This window comes from Rhinolophus sinicus, linkage group LG12, assembly GCF_036562045.2.
Source record: "Rhinolophus sinicus isolate RSC01 linkage group LG12, ASM3656204v1, whole genome shotgun sequence".
Lineage (NCBI taxonomy): Eukaryota > Metazoa > Chordata > Mammalia > Chiroptera > Rhinolophidae > Rhinolophus > Rhinolophus sinicus.
This window is the reverse complement of record NC_133761.1, coordinates 1,223,994-1,240,485: the sequence shown is the minus strand read 5'-3', so window position 1 is coordinate 1,240,485 and position 16,492 is coordinate 1,223,994. Positions and strand designations below refer to the sequence as shown.

Here is a 16,492-nt window from a genome sequence, read left to right as displayed (position 1 = left end):
CCTGGAGGGGCATCCCACCCCCGGCCTTGCCCACGCCTCTGCTGCCCCCTCGAAGCCCACCCAGCCCAGGAGCCCCTTGGCCACCCAGCAGAGGGCAGCCTGAGCGTCTCCAGGCCCCGCACTTCGGGCCCTGGGAGTCCTTCCTGGGTGATTCCCCCCGTCATGGACACACATTTATCAAGTGTCAGCTGTGTGGGGACACACATTAAAAATACAAACGATAACAAAAATAGCAGCTCCCGTTTCCTGAGTGCTCGTTAGTGGCGGGAGTGTGGCCGAGGTCGGGCATCAGTCTGTGAGGGGATCAGGGCTCAGTATATGCAGAGAATCAGGGATCCTGGCCCCGGATCAGAAGGCCGACTAAGGAGAGGAGCCAGCTCAGGATGTGACCAGGGTCAGGGACAGGGCTGGGGGCAGTCTGTCCCCTGAGCCCGTGGCCCCCTCCTCCTCCTCTCCCCCTCTACATCCTCACCACCTGGGTCACCAAGGTAACCAGCCCTGAAATCGTGGGTGTTTTGGCAGCTGAGGCCTAACCTGAGTCTACCCTGAAAGACGGAGCTCTGCAGCAGTTGCCATGGGAACCGAGTGGCATCCTCCGATTAGCCTGGCTTGGACACCCTCTCTCTCCCACCCACCACTGGTTTCCACGTCACTCAGGCTTCCGTGTGGGGGCTGGGCTGGGACAGCAAGGGGCAACAGGCAGGACATGCCCACCCTGACCCCACCAGGTCTGTGTCCCTAGACTCCGGCCCTCTCTGTTCCTTTGTCTCGGTGTCACGGGATGTGGTGGCTTTGGCGGGTGAGACCACTGAGGCCTGGAACACTGGGCTGGGGCCTGTGGTTGGTCACAGAAGGTGGCGTTAGTGGGGGGTGGGTGCAGGGAGAGCATTTGGAATCTCACCGTGGCTTCCAGTGCCCGCTCCTCTCCTTGCCAGCCCTAGGTAACTTGGCCTCCCTTTCTGCACCTGTGAAATGGCCGTGGTTCTGGGCCAAGATCACCCGAGTGAAGGCATGTGAAGTGCAGCAGCAAAGGCCCACTCTGGGCAGCCTGGGCTGTCACACCTGCCCTGTCCGTGCAGGTGGACACATGGAGGCCGTGCTCGGGGCCTCTTTGGGGTGCTTCCATGGTAACTGCAGTATAAGACAAAATGGTATTTATGTAGTACCCTCCGTATTTATAGTTCTGACTCAGCGGTCCTCTTCACCCCTCGGTGCCAGCTCCAGGGCAGACCCGCCTGGGCATGGCCTTACTCCCAGCCCCTGGCTGTCTGGACCACCCCTCTTTGAGCCTGTTTCCTCCACTGTAAATGGGATGAAAATGCTGCCTCCGGGGTGGATGAGACTTGAGGTTCCTGTGTGCTGAGGTGCCTGGCACAGAGCAGGGCCAGCTGGGGGCAGGGGAGGGTGAGAACACCTCTGCCCGAGATACCCCCAGGAGGGCTGGGCCGGGAGTGGGGGACAGACAGGCTGTGCAATCCTGCTCAACCTCTTCCTAGCTGGGGGCACGGGCACTCCTTCACCTGGGCTGCCTCAGTCTTCTCATCTGAACAGTGGGAGCAGAGAGGGCTCCCTGTGGTAACACGATGACTGCCAGATGAAGGCGTCACGCCCAGACCCAGGAGGGGCTCAGAGCCAGGTCTCCACCCCAGAGGAAGGGTCCGTGTAGAGAGCAGCCCTGCCCCCGCTCTGTGGCTCTGGCAAGCCCCTCCCTGGGCCTCGCGCACATGGGAGATGCATGTGAGTGAGAGACAGAGCAGGGTCCCCACCCAACAACTGAGGGACAGCCACCTGGCTGGGCACAGAGGACAGGAGGCATGGCTGCTATGTGCCCTTGGCAGAGGTGCCCTGCCTCTCTGGGCCCCGCGGGAGGGTGGGCTCTATGAGGGAAGGGAGAGGAGAAGGTTCCACAACAGGCTCCCCTTCTCATGCTGTGCACCCAGGCCAGCGGCTCACATCGGGGAGGTTCCTTCCGGTCCGTGCCTCCCATTCCTTGGCCGCCGGCGCCCCCTGCTGTCGGTTCCCAGCAGCTGCACAGGGGTGATGAGGCGGGAACTCCGGCACCGCGGAGTGAAGGTGCCCCTCCACAGAACAGAGTCACGGGACACTGAATTTGCTGCAAATCAAAGTGGGTTCTCTGGAGTCAACTCTGACCCCAGTGACCACCCCCATACCCGTCCTTTCTGAGCCTGTTCTTGCCATTTGGCCTCAGTCCTGGGACAATGCTCCATATCCTCAGAAGAGGGGCGTGAGGTCAGGACGACATGGACTTGACCATCCCACAGCTGGTGGGTGGTGGGGCCAGTATGTGAACCTGTTTGGGGGCCCACCCTCTGGGATCTCCCAAAACCCTCATTCTCACCCCGCAGTGGGGTGCACTCCCGCAAGCCACAGGCAAGCCGGAGCTCCCAGATGCACTAGAGACCCTTCTCATAGGCCCTTTGCGACCTGCCCTTGACCAGCCTGGCACCCCTGCTCCAGCCTCGGTTGAGCAGGACTTGGGGGGCAATGGCCCAGCTCTAGGGCGGACCCTTGTGCTGAACTTTGGCAGTCCTCCTGGCTGCCTCGCTCGTGGGCGCAGAGTTGTGTGCTTGTGCAGGATGCCCACCGCCCATAGGTGCTGGTGAGGCTGCCCGCCGCGGCAGAGTGCACCCTGGCCTGCGTTGCTGGGAGTGCAGGGGCCTGGGTGTCCCCCAGGACAAACAGGATGGCAGCAGCTGGAGTTCCTCGCAGTGGGAGCCACCTGGGCAGCCTTAAGCATGGTGTTTGAACAGAAGGCCTGGACAAGCGGCCCCTTGGCCCATCAGTGCAGCCACCAGGCTCTGGCCCGGTGACCTCCCTGCTCCTCATCCCTCAGTGTCTTCCCTACTTTGAGGCTGTCCTGCTCAGTGTCCTTGTGGTACTAGGGTTACCAAGGGCTAATTGTTGGGGGGACAGGATGGAGGAAGATCCATGAGGGGCTGAAAGGGGGCAGCTGGGGTCAGGCAGGGGTGGCTGGAGGGGCCTGGAGGCCCAGGTAGAGGCCTTTGTCGCCAGGCACCCTCAGCAGCCAGTGGCCAGTTTTACCAGGTCTGGGGAGGTGTGGGGGAGCTCAGCCTGGCTGGGCCCTGAGTTTGAGGCCCCCCTGGGCCACCAGGTGTGGTGTTCATACCTGGGTGGGGGATGATGAAGAAACAGGCTCAGGGAACTGGACTGAGAACCACGGGGGGCCTTCCGGCAGGGCTAGAGGAGCTGCGCCCAGGAATGAGACTCGTCAAAGGGCCCTCTCTGCCCTCAGCCCATCTCTAGGACCTTATAATGCAGCCGCTGAGGTGGGCATGGGTGTCATTCATTCATTCATTCATTCATTCTTCAGACCCCTCTGGGGCTCCAGCTTTGTCCCAGCCCCCACGCTAGGGACCTGGATTCAGAGCCAGGAGAGACCCTAGCACAGATGCCTGTGGACAGAGAGCCCAGAGTACTGGGGGCAGGGACCAGCCGAGGAAAAGGCCCAGAGGGGATCAGAGGGAGTGGGGTGGGCACCGCACAGCCAAGGCTCTCCCTGGTCAGACCCTTCCCCTGCACCTCTACCTCCCCACCACCTACCCCACGCAGGCCCACACTTGGCCTCCCAGCTGACCTCCATTGTGCTGGTTCCCAGGCTGGCCCTCACAGTTCGGGTCTCTCCGCGTGGGCCGCTGTGGCCCCATCCCTGCCTGGGAGACCCTCCAGAGGTCACTCTGAAAGGCACCCTATCTCTTTGTCCCCATCCCTGGCTCTGACCCCTGCCCTCTGGTTCCCACCAGGCGGCTGGAAGCTGTGGTCGCTGTGGGGCGAGTGCACGCGAGACTGCGGAGGAGGCTTACAGACACGGACGCGCACCTGCCTGCCTGCAGCTGGCATGGAGGGTGGCGGCTGCGAGGGCGTGCTGGAGGAGGGCCGCCTGTGCAACCGCAAAGCCTGCGGCCGTGAGTGCAGGGGTGGACGGGCGGCCAGTGGAGGGAAGGGTCTGGGGTGGGGCCAGGTCAGGAGAGGAAGGGGCGCGGGTCGAGTGGAGGGAGGGACGCAGGTTGGGGCCGGGTGGAGGGAATGGATTTGGTCTGGGCAGGATGAAGGCAGGAATCCAGGACTAGCCAGGTCAGGAGCGGAAGGGGGCACCCATGTCAGGGCCAGGCCAGGTGAGGGAGGAGACGGAGAAGAAGGATGGCCTTGGGGCAAAGCCTGGAAAAGGCAGGCGGGTCACCTGTGCTATGAGGGGCGGGACCTGATGCGAGGGCCGGCCACAGGGTAGAGCCTGGCCAAGGGGGTGGCCAGGCCTGGTCCTGGGGGCGGGGACCAGCCGAGGAAAAGGCCCAGGAGGAGAGGTGGGACGCAGAGGTAGGGGGGACTGCATGGGACTTTCTTCTCATCTGTGGATTGATAATTTTGAGGTGCTCGCTCCCACTGCCCCCTAGTCCTGGCCAGACCTTCCTGCCCCAGGCCAATCCTGCCTCCAGAACGTATTTCTCTAATAAGACTCCCTAATGACTTCATGTATATTTTAGCTGCTTCCATAAAGTTAAATCAAGTTATAATGAGACTGTCATTCTTTGGGTTGCTTATTTCCTTGATGAACTTTCCTGGGAGAGGAGCTCATCTCAAAAGACTAGGGAGGGTGTGTGTGTGGGGGGGGGGGGTCCAGGCCACAGGAGGCAGGGGAGCTGTGGGATGCTGAGCAGGGGAGGGCAGCTGAGCATGGGAGGGCAGCAGCCACTGAAACGTGCTGTCCCGCAGGTGCAGACCCTGGAGGAAGAGAGGCAGAAGGGCAGGGTGGGGGAGATGATACCCACAGGAATGGGCCAGACGGGTTGGCGCCAGATCGGGGTGCCCTGGTCCCAGGTTTCCCAATTGTCCAGTGGGGTCAAGCAGCCCTGGTGCTGTGAAGCCCCGCCCCACTCTGGCGGGGGACAGAGGGACCCAGGGCCCAGAGCAAGGCTCTTGAGCACCACAGCCCAGGCGCTGACCTGAGCCCGTCTGCAGCAGCCGGACGCAGCAACTCCAGGAGCCAGTCCCTGAGGTCCACTGACGCTCGGCGGCGTGAGGAGCTGGGAGACGAGCTTCAGCAGTTTGGGTTCCCGTCCCCACAGACAGGTGAGCTGCAGGGCTGGATGGGACTGACATGTGAGGACAAAAACGCTGTAGAGTGGGGAAGGTCGGTTTCACGGGACTAGGTCTTTGGGCAAATATTTTAAGTTGTTAACTGCTAATTATAAGAAATAACATTGATAACTACCACAATTAGACTATATCTTCTCTGGTGCCAGGCTCTCCTCTCCAGGCCAAATGGCTTTAGGGAAACTAGAGCCCAGGGCCCCGGAGACCCAGCCCCATAGCCTTGCAGGGGAGGGCAGGTCCTGAGATCAGCCCGGCTTCCAGCCCTGCGAGCTAAAGGCCTCACAACCACCAACGGCTGCTCAGCACCGCGGCCCTGCTCCTGGGCGTCCCCCTGAGGGTCTGACCGCAGTCCTGGCAGAGAGGCAGCGGCAGGCCTGTAACGCTGTAGGTCTGGGCCCATAGGTGACCCCGCGGCAGAGGAGTGGTCCCCGTGGAGTGTGTGCTCCAGCACGTGCGGTGAGGGCTGGCAGACCCGCACGCGCTTCTGCGTGTCCTCCTCCTACAGCACGCAGTGCAGTGGGCCCCTGCGCGAGCAGCGGCTATGCAACAACTCGGCGGTGTGTCCAGGTAGGCGTGCGCGGTGGGGCTGGGCGGCTGAGCGGGACAGCCGGGCGGGAAGGGGGTGGAGGCGGAGCATCAGAAGCAGGGGTGGGACGTCTGAGGGCGGGGCAACCAAGGCCTAGGGGAGCAGGGGTGGGGGCGGAGCATGGAGCGAGGGCGGGGCATCAGGAGCGGGCCTGAGCATCATGAGCGCAGGTGGGGTAGCCAGACTCGGGGCCAGGGAGCCGGGAGCCCTGAGCGGGATATTAAGGTCCAGGGGTCGCAGAGTTCAGCAGCGCCCTCCTGTCCCTCCACAGTGCACGGCGCCTGGGACGAGTGGTCGCCCTGGAGCCTGTGCTCCAGCACGTGCGGCCGCGGCTTCCGGGACCGCACACGCACCTGCAGGCCCCCCCAGTTTGGAGGCAACCCCTGTGAGGGCCCCGAGAAGCAAACCAAGTTCTGCAATATCGCCCTGTGCCCTGGTAGGTGAGAGGGAGGGCGCTGGGGGCACATAGGGAGGGAGGGGATGGGGAAGGGTCCAGTGGGTCACTGGCCAGCCCCAGGAGTCCAGCTTTGCCCACCCAGAGACACCTGCTTGGGCACTCAGAGCTTGGAACCTCAGGCTATGATCAGGCTGGAGGTTGGAGGCCCTGGGGAATTATCATCCCTGTACCCTTGGTGCTGGAGTGGTGGCCCCCAGGCCATTCACACTTGTGGCCCAGCCTTCATGGTGGGATGGTGGCCCCTGGGGGTGTTTATACTGCATCTCAGGCTAGGTGTGGGACCCTGGGTGTTCACGCTGGTTCCTGTCCCCTTCCTCCCCTGGGCCGGGCAGTGGATGGAAACTGGAACGAGTGGTCAAGCTGGAGCACCTGCTCTGCCAGCTGCTCCCAGGGCCGGCAGCAGCGCACACGGGAGTGCAACGGGCCCTCATATGGCGGTGCCGAGTGCCAGGGCCACTGGGTGGAGAGCAGAGACTGCTTCCTGCAGCAGTGCCCAGGTCAGTGCCACACGTGGGGACTGTGGGTGGGGACCTGGCAGACGTGACCCATAGAGGAAGGGCGAGGCCTGTGGGGGTTAACTGTGAACCCTGGCATGTGGCCACCAGGGCGTAGGGGGATGGTGGGATGTGAAGGCAGTCTTGAGGGGGGCTCAGTGGGATGGGGGGCGGTCCTGGAGGGGTCTGTGGGATTGGGGCGGTCCTGGAGGACAGTGGGATGGGGGCGGTCCTGGGAGACAGTGCATGTGAGGCACTTGGTTTTCTGTATCAAGTTGATCTCTGCTTTCTCCATCTGTGGTCTCAATTTCTTTTCTTCTCATGGCTTACTGCTCCTACCTCCTTGGTCCCCGCGGCTCTGTGTGTCTGGCCCTTCCTGTTTTCTGCGTCTCCATGGCCCTGTGTGTCTGAACTTTGGTTCCTACTGGACCTGTACCCTCCTTGTCCCCGGCCCTGTGCCTTCATACCTGGCTTGCCCTGCAGTGGATGGGAAGTGGCAGGCCTGGGCGTCGTGGGGCGGCTGCAGTGTCACGTGTGGGGGTGGCACGCAGCGGCGGGAGCGTATCTGCTCGGGGCCCTTCTTTGGGGGAGCAGCCTGCCAGGGCCCTCAGGATGAGTTCCGCCAATGCAGTGCCCAGCGGTGTCCGGGTGAGTGTTCTCCCTCCCCCCACAGCTGGGCTCCAGGAGGGCACCCTGAGTAACTGGGGGGGCTTGGGGCTGAGCTGGCTGGGGAATGTCTTCCTCTTATGACGGTGGATGTCCTGGGGAATCTCGGCCCCCTGACCTTACTGCCAGGTCTTGGCACCCCTTCGCAGATCTTGCCTCCACTCACCATCTCTGACCCCTTGGCAGAGCCCCATGAGATCTGTGATGAGGACAACTTTGGCACTGTGATCTGGAAGGAGACCCCAGCAGGAGAGGTGGCTGCAGTCCGCTGTCCCCGGAACGCCACAGGTGAGGGCTGGCAGGCAGCCGGTGTGGGGGGGCTCCTGTGCTGTCCTCACAGAGCTGTATGTGGGGCAGTGAGATGCCCACACAGGCTCGCCCCGAGGGGCTGTCAGAGCAAGGGGCGTGTCCGTTTCTGGTTCATGCCTCCTGTTGGGTAACAGGATTGTGTCAGTTCTCTATTGTCATCAGCACTGTGTACTCACAGCTGTGCCTTGTTCCCTGACTATTTCCTGGCAGTAGGCTCTGGGTCACAGGTGTGCCTGTGTTTAAGGCTGTCACTGCCTGATACCAAATGGTCCCAAAGGCTGCCCAGTGTCTCCCACCATGGGTGGGGCTGAGGTGGGGCCGAGGCTGTGGGCTCTGGGTGGGGAAATGCTCTAGGAGAGGCCCCAGGCTGAGCCTGAAGCCCCCCACTCCACCAAGGACTCTGCCCCATGCAGGTGGGTCCCTGAAGGTTTGGCCTCTGCCAGGTCACTGCAGCAGCCACTCAGAAATGTTCTGAAGGAAAGAGAGCGGGGAGGCCTGGCCCCCGTGCCAGAGGGAGGCTGTGGGCGAGTCTCTGCTTCTGAGGCTGAGGGTCCCATCCAGAGGGGCTCGGGCCTGGGAGTTGTGGGTGGGATTCCCGCACCAGAGGTGGGCATCCAGCTGGGAAGTAGGAGGCAGAGCTGCCCCCTGCCTCCCCAGGCCTCATCCTGCGACGCTGTGAGCTGGATGAGGAAGGCATCGCCTACTGGGAGCCCCCCACCTATATCCGCTGCGTCTCCATCGACTATCGAAACATCCAGATGATGGTGAGGACTGGTCCTGGGTCTCCTGCCCAGCCTATCACTCGAGGACACTCCTCTGCCCTATGTCCTTAGGCATAACCCTGTGTCCTCAGTGACATGCCCTGTGGACACAAGTCAGCTGTGGCCACTGGCTGGGGGCTGCAGAGGGTCCCGTAGGTGTGGGAGGTTCTTGGTACCTGCTGTGACATATCCTGCAGGATCATGGCACCCAACCCTCCCCATCTCTCCAGACCCGGGAACACCTGGCAAAGGCTCAGCGTGGGCTGCCCGGGGAAGGGGTGTCGGAGGTCATCCAGACATTGGTGGAGATCTCCCAGGATGGGACTAGCTACAGCGGGGACCTGCTCTCTACCATCGATGTCCTAAGGAACATGACCGAGATCTTCAGAAGGGCGTACTACAGCCCCACCCCTGGGGACGTGCAGGTGGGCTCCCAGGAGGGTGACCCAGGGGAGGGGCACCTGGGGAAGTAGACGGGGGGCAGTGCTGGACCCCAGCCTCCACTGAGCCCAGACCTGGCCATAGGCTGGGCCATGACCTCAACCTTACAGTGAGCACCAAAGGCTGCCCAGTGTCTGCCCCTGGCCACATACTGAGTACTGACCCTGGTCACACACTGAGCCGTGATCCTGGTCACAGGCTGAGCCCTGACCCTGGTCACAGGTGAGCCCTGACACTAGTGCCTTGCTCTCTGCTCACTGGTCCTTTCTCTTCGTTCCAGAACTTTGTCCAGATCATCAGCAACCTGCTGGCAGAGGAGAACCGGGACAAATGGGAGGAGGCCCAGCTGGTAAGGGCAGCAGTCAGGGGTCGCCATTGTCGGAGCAGCAGGACGGGCACTGGCATCCACGCTGCCTCCCTAAGTCCCAGGCAGCCCCAGGTGGGGCCCTGGATTCAAATCCCAGCCCAGCCTCCGCCTATTGTGTGACTCTGAGGAAGGCACTTAACCTTCTCAGCCTCAGTTTCCCCATCCATCAGAGGATGGCTGGATGTGGCAAAACGTGTTGGCTGCGTGGTGCTTGTCAGGATGACCCGGATGTGGTGGTTCTTTCTCATCTGAAATAAGGGTCCCTCCCTTCCTCCCAGACTGACCTGGAACCTGCCATTGTTTCTGTCCCCCGGGCAGTACCCAGTGTGGGGACAGTGGATACCCAGAGACCCCTGCCCTCCTCCATAGCCTGGACCCCTGATCCTGTGCCACGGGCTGTAGCACAGTGTCTGGGCTCAGTGTTCTCGTCTACGCATGGCGCTGTGCCCTCAGAGGTTCTGACCCGCTTCCCATCAGGTCCAGGGCCTGTAGTGCTAGGGAGTGACCCAGACACAGAGGGGACAGATGAGGAAGGGGGTGGGAGGAAGCAGAGAAACGAGAAGGCCTGTCCCCGACTGGGGGTGCAGGGTCCTTTGGTGACACCCTCATTTAGCTCTGGCGTTCCTGACGGGGCCGCTCCCCACCGGCTCCGAGGCTCCCTGACCCCACCCCTACCTGCCCCCAGATGGGCCCCAACGCGAAGGAGCTCTTCCGGCTGGTGGAGGACTTTGTGGACGTCATTGGCTTCCGGATGAAGGACTTACGGGACGCGTACCAGGTGACAGACAACCTGGGTAAGCCCACGCCCCGCTCCTCTGAACCCCCCACCACCGTGCCCCTGCTCTGCAGCTCTGGGCAGGGCCTTCCTGCCTCAGTTTCCTCGTCTATATACACAGGTAGCGGCCAGAGCCTCTCCAGGGCAGCCTGTTTGTCCAGGTGCACAGACCTGAGAGTCTTGGTGGCTGGGGTCTGACCTGACCCTGGGAGGGGTCAGCATAGGCCCGCTGAGACGCAGACATGAGCCCGGAACACCCCAGGAGCCCCAGTGCACAGCCAGCCCCTCGGGGGTACCTCCCTGGGGCCCAGGTCCTACTTTGACTTGTCAGCCCCGGTGCCCTCTCTGAGATTTGAAGGCAGGGCTGTACAGCACCCCCTGCTCTGCCCTCCACTCCCAGAAGCGTCATGTCAGAGGGGACTGGACCCCACCCAGCTCCCTGCATTGACCGAATGTGTAACATGAGATGGTGACAGCTCACCTCACGGGGACGAGAAGGGTAAATGGGCCAGAGACCTGGGGGTCAGTGCCTGCACACTTACACCGAAGGCCTATTCCCGGTGTGCCCGTCGTGGCTCTCACGGGACACACAGCCTCCCTGTTTGGGACACCTCCCCAGACTCTGTCCACACACCCCTCATACACCCCACACACCCCACAGCCTGCACACCCTGTTCCTGCAACACCTGCCCCAAGAATCCAAGCAGCCCAATCCCCTCCAGGCCTTTATTCAGTCGCCTCCCTGGGGAGGACTCCAGACCACCGTGTTGGGAAGTGCGCCCCCATCTCCCGCAGCCCAGCCCTGTGGTTGGCACCGCCTGTCATTCTCCCCCACTCACTGACAAGGCCAGGAGTTGTCTCTTTGGTACTGCCACACTTCAGCACTGGGACACCTGGCATACAGTAGGTGCTCAGCGTATGTGTTGAGGGCATGACTTGGTTCCCTATTCTCTCATTGGTGGAGGACTTAGGGTTGGTCACTCAGAGAGCAGGGGCCTGTCCCTGTCCCCAGGGCCTCTCGTAGGGGACATGCCATGGTCCCCAGTGCTGACCACACACGGAGGGCATGGCCGGTAAGCCAGGCACAGAGCCGCACTGACCTGTGTGGTGGGTTTCTCTTGGAAAGAGGCCCCAGAGCCGGGCGAAGGCCAGGTAGCAGCCAGGCAGGTGGAGGCTGATTCCTTGGCCCCTCCCCCTTTCACCCCACACCTAATGTACCCCTCATGTAGACCTCAACCCAGTCTGTGGGGTGCTGGTAAAGGGAGCACAGTGTTTGCCTGGGTGGGTGGGCTGGAAATGAAGGGGACTCAGGGGGCCAACCCCCCCACACCCAAGTCCTGTCCCCCCAGGCCTCTGTCTGCCATTTGTCCACGCGATGCCCGTGGTTGGGGGTCTTCAAACGTGAGCTTGGCTGGGGCCCAGGTGGGGCTGTGGGTCTTCAAGATGCTGGCCAGACCCCAGGGCCAGGTTCCCACAGGGAGAGGCTGAGAGGAAAGGCTATTGGTACCAGCAACTGTCCCCGAAACCAGCTTCTCTCCAGAGGCTGCATCCCCCTTCCCCGCACCCCGCACCTTCCTTCCAGGTCACCCCTCCCACCCAGCCCATCTGTTGTCTCCTTACCATCCTCGGCCTGGGAGGTGGGGTCTGTCCCTGTCCCTTTTTTAGAGCCAGGGTGAAGGGGAAGCTAGGGGGGTGCCAAGGTGGAGCGCAGTGGCTCTGGGATGCAGCCGACCCAAAAAGCCTATCCAGGGGCAGTGCATATGGGAAGGGCAGTTGGTCTGCAGCTTGGGGCCAGGGGCCTGGCAGAGAGGCCCAGAAGGCAGGCGCCAGGCCCTGGGCCTCACCAAGCAATGCCTCCTGTCCCTCTGAGCCGTGAGTGTCCCGAGTGGTAGTCCTGGACTCCTGGGCCCACTGTGGCGTCCCAGGGCTGAGGCTGCAGGTCGTGTAACCACTGTCCCTGTCTCTGCTCCCTCTTGCCCGCTGCCCCCACCGCAGTCCTGAGCATCCATAAGCTCCCGGCCAGTGGGGCCACGGACATCAGCTTCCCCATGAAAGGATGGCGGGCCACAGGCGACGGGGCCAAGGTGCCAGAGGACAGGGTCACTGTGTCCAAGAGCGTGTTCTCCACGGGGCTGGCAGGTGAGGAGCCCCGGGGCAGGGGAGGGGCCCTCACTGGAGACTCGGGTGTGTGAGGGTCCAGCCCCTGAGAAGGTCCTTCTGGAGCCTAGCCTGCTGCCCCAAGGACCAGGCGGCACCCATGTTTCTTCTCAGTGTTCCCAAGGTCTCCCCTTCCTCCAGGAAGCCCTCCCTGCCCTCTCTGTGATGAGAAGCTCCCAGGCCATCTTCGTTGAATAGACAAATGGACCTTCTCCTCACAGGGAGGGACAGGATCTCACCTGGATTCACACAGCAGGCGACAGGTTCCCAGGGAGTAAAGCCCTTCCCTGCCTGCCCCCGACTCTTGGAAGTCACTCAGGGGACCCTAGGCAGTCACCCCCGCACTCCACCTGCCAGGCTGCATCTGTGGTGGGGGTGGATATGACCACGGAGCCTGGGCCTCCCCCCAGGGACACAGGCTAGAGCAGGGCCCAGGCTTGGGGGCGGTCAGGAGGGTGACTGGCCCACTCTCTTGCAGAGGCTGATGACTCGTCTGTGTTTGTGGTGGGCACCGTGCTCTACCGGAACCTGGGCAGCTTCCTGGCCCTGCAGAGGTGGGCACCGTGGGGCTATGGGGGGAGGCCAGGTCTGGGGGAGATGGGGATGCTGGGCATGGAGGCCACAGGGGTACAGGGGTGTCAGTGGGTGTTCAGGAAAGGGGTCCAGAGGTGGGCCTGTGCCTGCAGGAGGGGCGGCTCCTGGGTACCTGACGTGGCCTGCTGGCACTCCCCAGGAACACCACCGTCCTGAACTCCAAGGTCATCTCGGTGACGGTGAAGCCACCCCCTCGCTCCCTGCTCACACCCTTGGAGATCGAGTTTGCCCACATGTACAACGTGAGTGCCCTCTGCCTGTGCTTGTGCACGTCCGTGTGTACGTGGCTTCCCATCTGACCACGCATGGGGCTGTGTGCTCTGGGGTCTCACCTCAGCCTTGCAAGAGAGCTGCTTACATCCCCGAATGTCGGTGGGGAAACTGAGGCTCAGAGAGGTACCATGACTTGCCTAGGGTCACACAGCAAGGTGATGTGGGAGACAAAATTCAACCCCCGTCTGACACCACTGCAGTGCTAGCCACATCGGCCTGGTTGCTCCCTGAGGAAGACAGAGCCACCCCTCTGAGAACCGAGCCTGCCCTGGGTCCCAGGCCCTCCATGCCCTGAGCCTTGAGGCTCTCTGTTGGGCCTCGGGAGAGCTGGGCCGAGATGCGCTGTGGACCAGCTGAGAGCCAGGAGCCCAGGGGTCACCCAGCCAGGACAAGGCAGCGCCAGGCCTCGAACGCCAGCCCTGCTCCTTCCTTCTGCGTGGCCTTGGGCGAGTTGCTCAACCTCTCTGTGCCATGGCTCCCTCCCTTATCAAATGTGAACTACAAGGTTGTGCGAGGACTAAGTAATTCCTACCAGCGTTTAAAGCAGCTTCCCCCATGAGTGCAGGAAACTGCCTTCATTACCTCTCCTATCGCCCCAGTGCTGGTAAACACAGGTCAGGGGTGTTTGCTGAGGCCCTCCCTCTGCCCACCTGACCCCTGCTCACTTACCCCCCAGGGCTCGCCAGGAGGGGTCTCCCTGCTGCCCCATCTTACGTTAAGCTGGTCCGGCCATCTGGGCATCCAGAGATGTGCTTCAGCCGCCTATGCCCAGCTGTGCTCAGCGGGGCCGGGGAAGTCTGAGGCCACACAGCAGTGGGGCGGGTGCTGGGCCAGTCCCTTCCCTGCTCTGGGCCTCAGCTGCCTCCTCAAACACCTTCTCTCGGAGGAACAGGTGTAGGCAGAGCACCTGGCACACCTGTGGGTGGATCCTGGCAGTGACCCTGGGGCGGGGCTCAGGGGGCCGACGTGGCTCTGACTCCTCTCCCCTCTCTCCAGGGCACCACCAACCAGACCTGTATCCTGTGGGACGAGACAGATGTGTAAGTCCATCCAGGCTTTGTGGCCTGGGGCCTCCAGGGTGGGCTCGCAAGGAGGCTGCGCCCGTGGGGGAGGGGCCATTTCTTGTTCCGGGCCGCTGTGTCTTGCATGGTCCCTTGCCCAGGTCTGGCTCTGAGGTAGCATGCCACCCACCCAGGGAAGGCCACTGGGGTGAGGAGATGGGCATAGAGGTCCAGCCCTGGGCTGGGTGCTAGGCTTGCCACACCCCATGGAGCAGACAGACCCCTGCAGTTTAGGGGTGCGGGAACGAGGGGAGCACTGTGCAGCCCAGGGCAGCTCCATGGGATTGGACACCCAGAGTGAGCCAACGGGAAGCTGCGGCAGGAGCTCCTGGGGTCGCGTGCCCACGGCCTCGTCCGCACCCGCCAGTGCCTCCCGCGCCGTGTGCTGTGGCACAGCGAGAACAAGCCAGTGCCTGCTCCGCGCCTGGCAGGGGATGGAGCTGGAGTGTGCAGGCTGTGATGGGGGGTCACAGGGCCCTGCGTGGTCACCCCACAGGAGGGTGTCCCCCGAATCCCAGGGAGGCAGAAGCCTCATTTAGTCACAGGGAAGAGTTTGTGCAAAGGCGCTAAAGCGGGAGCAGCTCCCAGAGGAGAGGAGGGTCAGAATTTGGGAAGACAAGGACAGGAGTGAGCTTGGCAGCTCGATCCCAATGGGCCTGGTGGGCCTGGTGGGGGCTGGGCCTTCCTCCCAAGGGGTTTGGTGTGCATTGGGGAGTTTGGTCAGTGGGCAGCTGGGTGTCATTGTCACTACCTGCCCACCTCAGCCCTGGTGAGGCCCTCAGGCCTCCCTGCGCCCCTTCCCCAGGCTGGCGGTCGGGAGGGTGAGTGTGCTCAGCTCAGCCCCCTGGTCCTGGAGGTACAGGCAGCACGTCCCTGCCCATGCTCTGGGCCCCGCAGTGACAAATGTGTGCCTTGGGAGGCTGGGAAGGGCTCTGGAGTGGGCAACACTGGAGGAGAAGTTTGCCTGGCAGAGAAGGGGAGGAAGGGGTTTCAGGCAGAGGCGCAGCTTGAGCAGGGGTGCAGGGGGGAGGCTGCAAGGGGTGTGGGGACAGTTTATGGGGGCTGCGTGTCAGGAGCTATGGCAGTTGTTTGGGGGGTGGGATCATTATCCATCCAGCCACCCACCCACCAGCCCATCCTTTAGTGATCACTGCTGTCCGCCGTCCTGATGCTCAGCCTCCACTTCCCCAGTGAGGACAGACAGCCACGCATAGACAGATCCGTGTGGAAAGGTCAGGTCATTGCACATGCCCAGAGTGGAGCCAAATGGATCTGGTGGCCGGGGGGTGAGGCGCCTTTGGAGCAGATGCACAGAAGCCTCTCTGCGGAGCTGGTGTTCGAGCAGAGGTGGCACAGCGCTGCACGTGGGCATCTGGGGACGAGGCAGTGCGAAGTCCCTGTGTTGTGTGTGTGCAGGGCCACACGGCTGCCCACACCAGCCTTGACCGCTCGGGGGCTGAGGCCAAGGCTGGCCTGGGGGGTGCTGGGTGGACCCCACAGCCCTGGAAAATGTCTCCTCTGACTTTGGTTGCTGTCAACTGCTTTTCTCTGGGTTTTGCAAGTGGCGCACACTCTTTGTACAAAATGGAGCATCAGAAAAGGAGACAAAGCCCACGCGCTCACAGCACCCAGGCCTGCCCTTCTGCCCTGAGGGGGTGTCTCAGTTTTGCCTTTTCAGGGTTGCAGGTCCACCCTGTCTGGCACAAGCCCTTCCCGGCAGCCCAGAACCCCCCCACCCCCCGCCAGAGGCTCTTCAGAGGCTGCCTACAGCTGCAGGGGCCCCTGGTCCACCCAACAACCTTCCTGCTTTCTCATTCCGCAGCGTCACCAGGGTCCTCGCTTGGGCAGCTCTGCCACATTTCCCATTGTTTCCTTGGCATCGTTTCCCCAGACAGTTTTAAGCTCTTGGCAGTAAATTGCTTTCCAGAAAGACGGGCCCCTTTCCCTCTGCCCCCTGGGGGCAGCAGGCACGGAGAGGACTGTCCAGGACACTCAGGGACCCAGGCTGTGGCCCTCTGGCCCCGTGGCCTGGGGCACATCACGCCCTCCTGAGCCCGCCCCCTTGTGGGGAGAGGATGACGGCCAGGTCTGCGGGCTGCTCCGCCTGCCCTTCCCCTCCCAGTGCTGCAGTGCCCAGTGCCCACCTCTGGACCGTTCAGGTCTCTACACCTGGGGCCCAGAGTCCTGAGGAGAGCAGGAAGGTGCCAACAGCTGTGCTGTTTGAGGCGTGCCCTGGGCAGCATGATGCATACAAGCTCCCTGTTTGGTCCTGGGCATGGCCCTGGGGGCATGGCAGCACTGTGCCTGTTATCTGTGAGGCTCCCAGAGGCCTTTGGTCCAGCTGGAAGGTCAGAAGCGGGAACTGAGGCATCTGGTCCAGAGCTGGGCAGCCCGGGATCCACAGGGAAGGGAGGCTGACTG

At 62.6% G+C, this 16,492-nt stretch overlaps 1 protein-coding gene across 2 annotated transcripts in view; it reads left to right on the top strand.

Moving 5' to 3' along the window:
- The window catches only part of ADGRB1 (adhesion G protein-coupled receptor B1), a 74,860-nt gene that overhangs the window by 19,029 nt on the left and 39,339 nt on the right, over positions 1 to 16,492 (top strand). For both annotated transcript variants that reach the window (XM_074317052.1, XM_074317053.1), the window contains exons 3-17: positions 3,783 to 3,944; positions 4,996 to 5,106; positions 5,533 to 5,697; positions 5,988 to 6,152; positions 6,506 to 6,670; positions 7,151 to 7,315; positions 7,520 to 7,621; positions 8,300 to 8,406; positions 8,634 to 8,828; positions 9,125 to 9,193; positions 9,897 to 10,005; positions 11,982 to 12,125; positions 12,622 to 12,697; positions 12,877 to 12,979; positions 14,007 to 14,050. In XM_074317052.1, the coding sequence (XP_074173153.1) occupies positions 3,783 to 3,944; positions 4,996 to 5,106; positions 5,533 to 5,697; positions 5,988 to 6,152; positions 6,506 to 6,670; positions 7,151 to 7,315; positions 7,520 to 7,621; positions 8,300 to 8,406; positions 8,634 to 8,828; positions 9,125 to 9,193; positions 9,897 to 10,005; positions 11,982 to 12,125; positions 12,622 to 12,697; positions 12,877 to 12,979; positions 14,007 to 14,050 (1,882 nt within the window). The remainder of the gene's footprint in view (positions 1 to 3,782; positions 3,945 to 4,995; positions 5,107 to 5,532; positions 5,698 to 5,987; positions 6,153 to 6,505; positions 6,671 to 7,150; positions 7,316 to 7,519; positions 7,622 to 8,299; positions 8,407 to 8,633; positions 8,829 to 9,124; positions 9,194 to 9,896; positions 10,006 to 11,981; positions 12,126 to 12,621; positions 12,698 to 12,876; positions 12,980 to 14,006; positions 14,051 to 16,492) is intronic.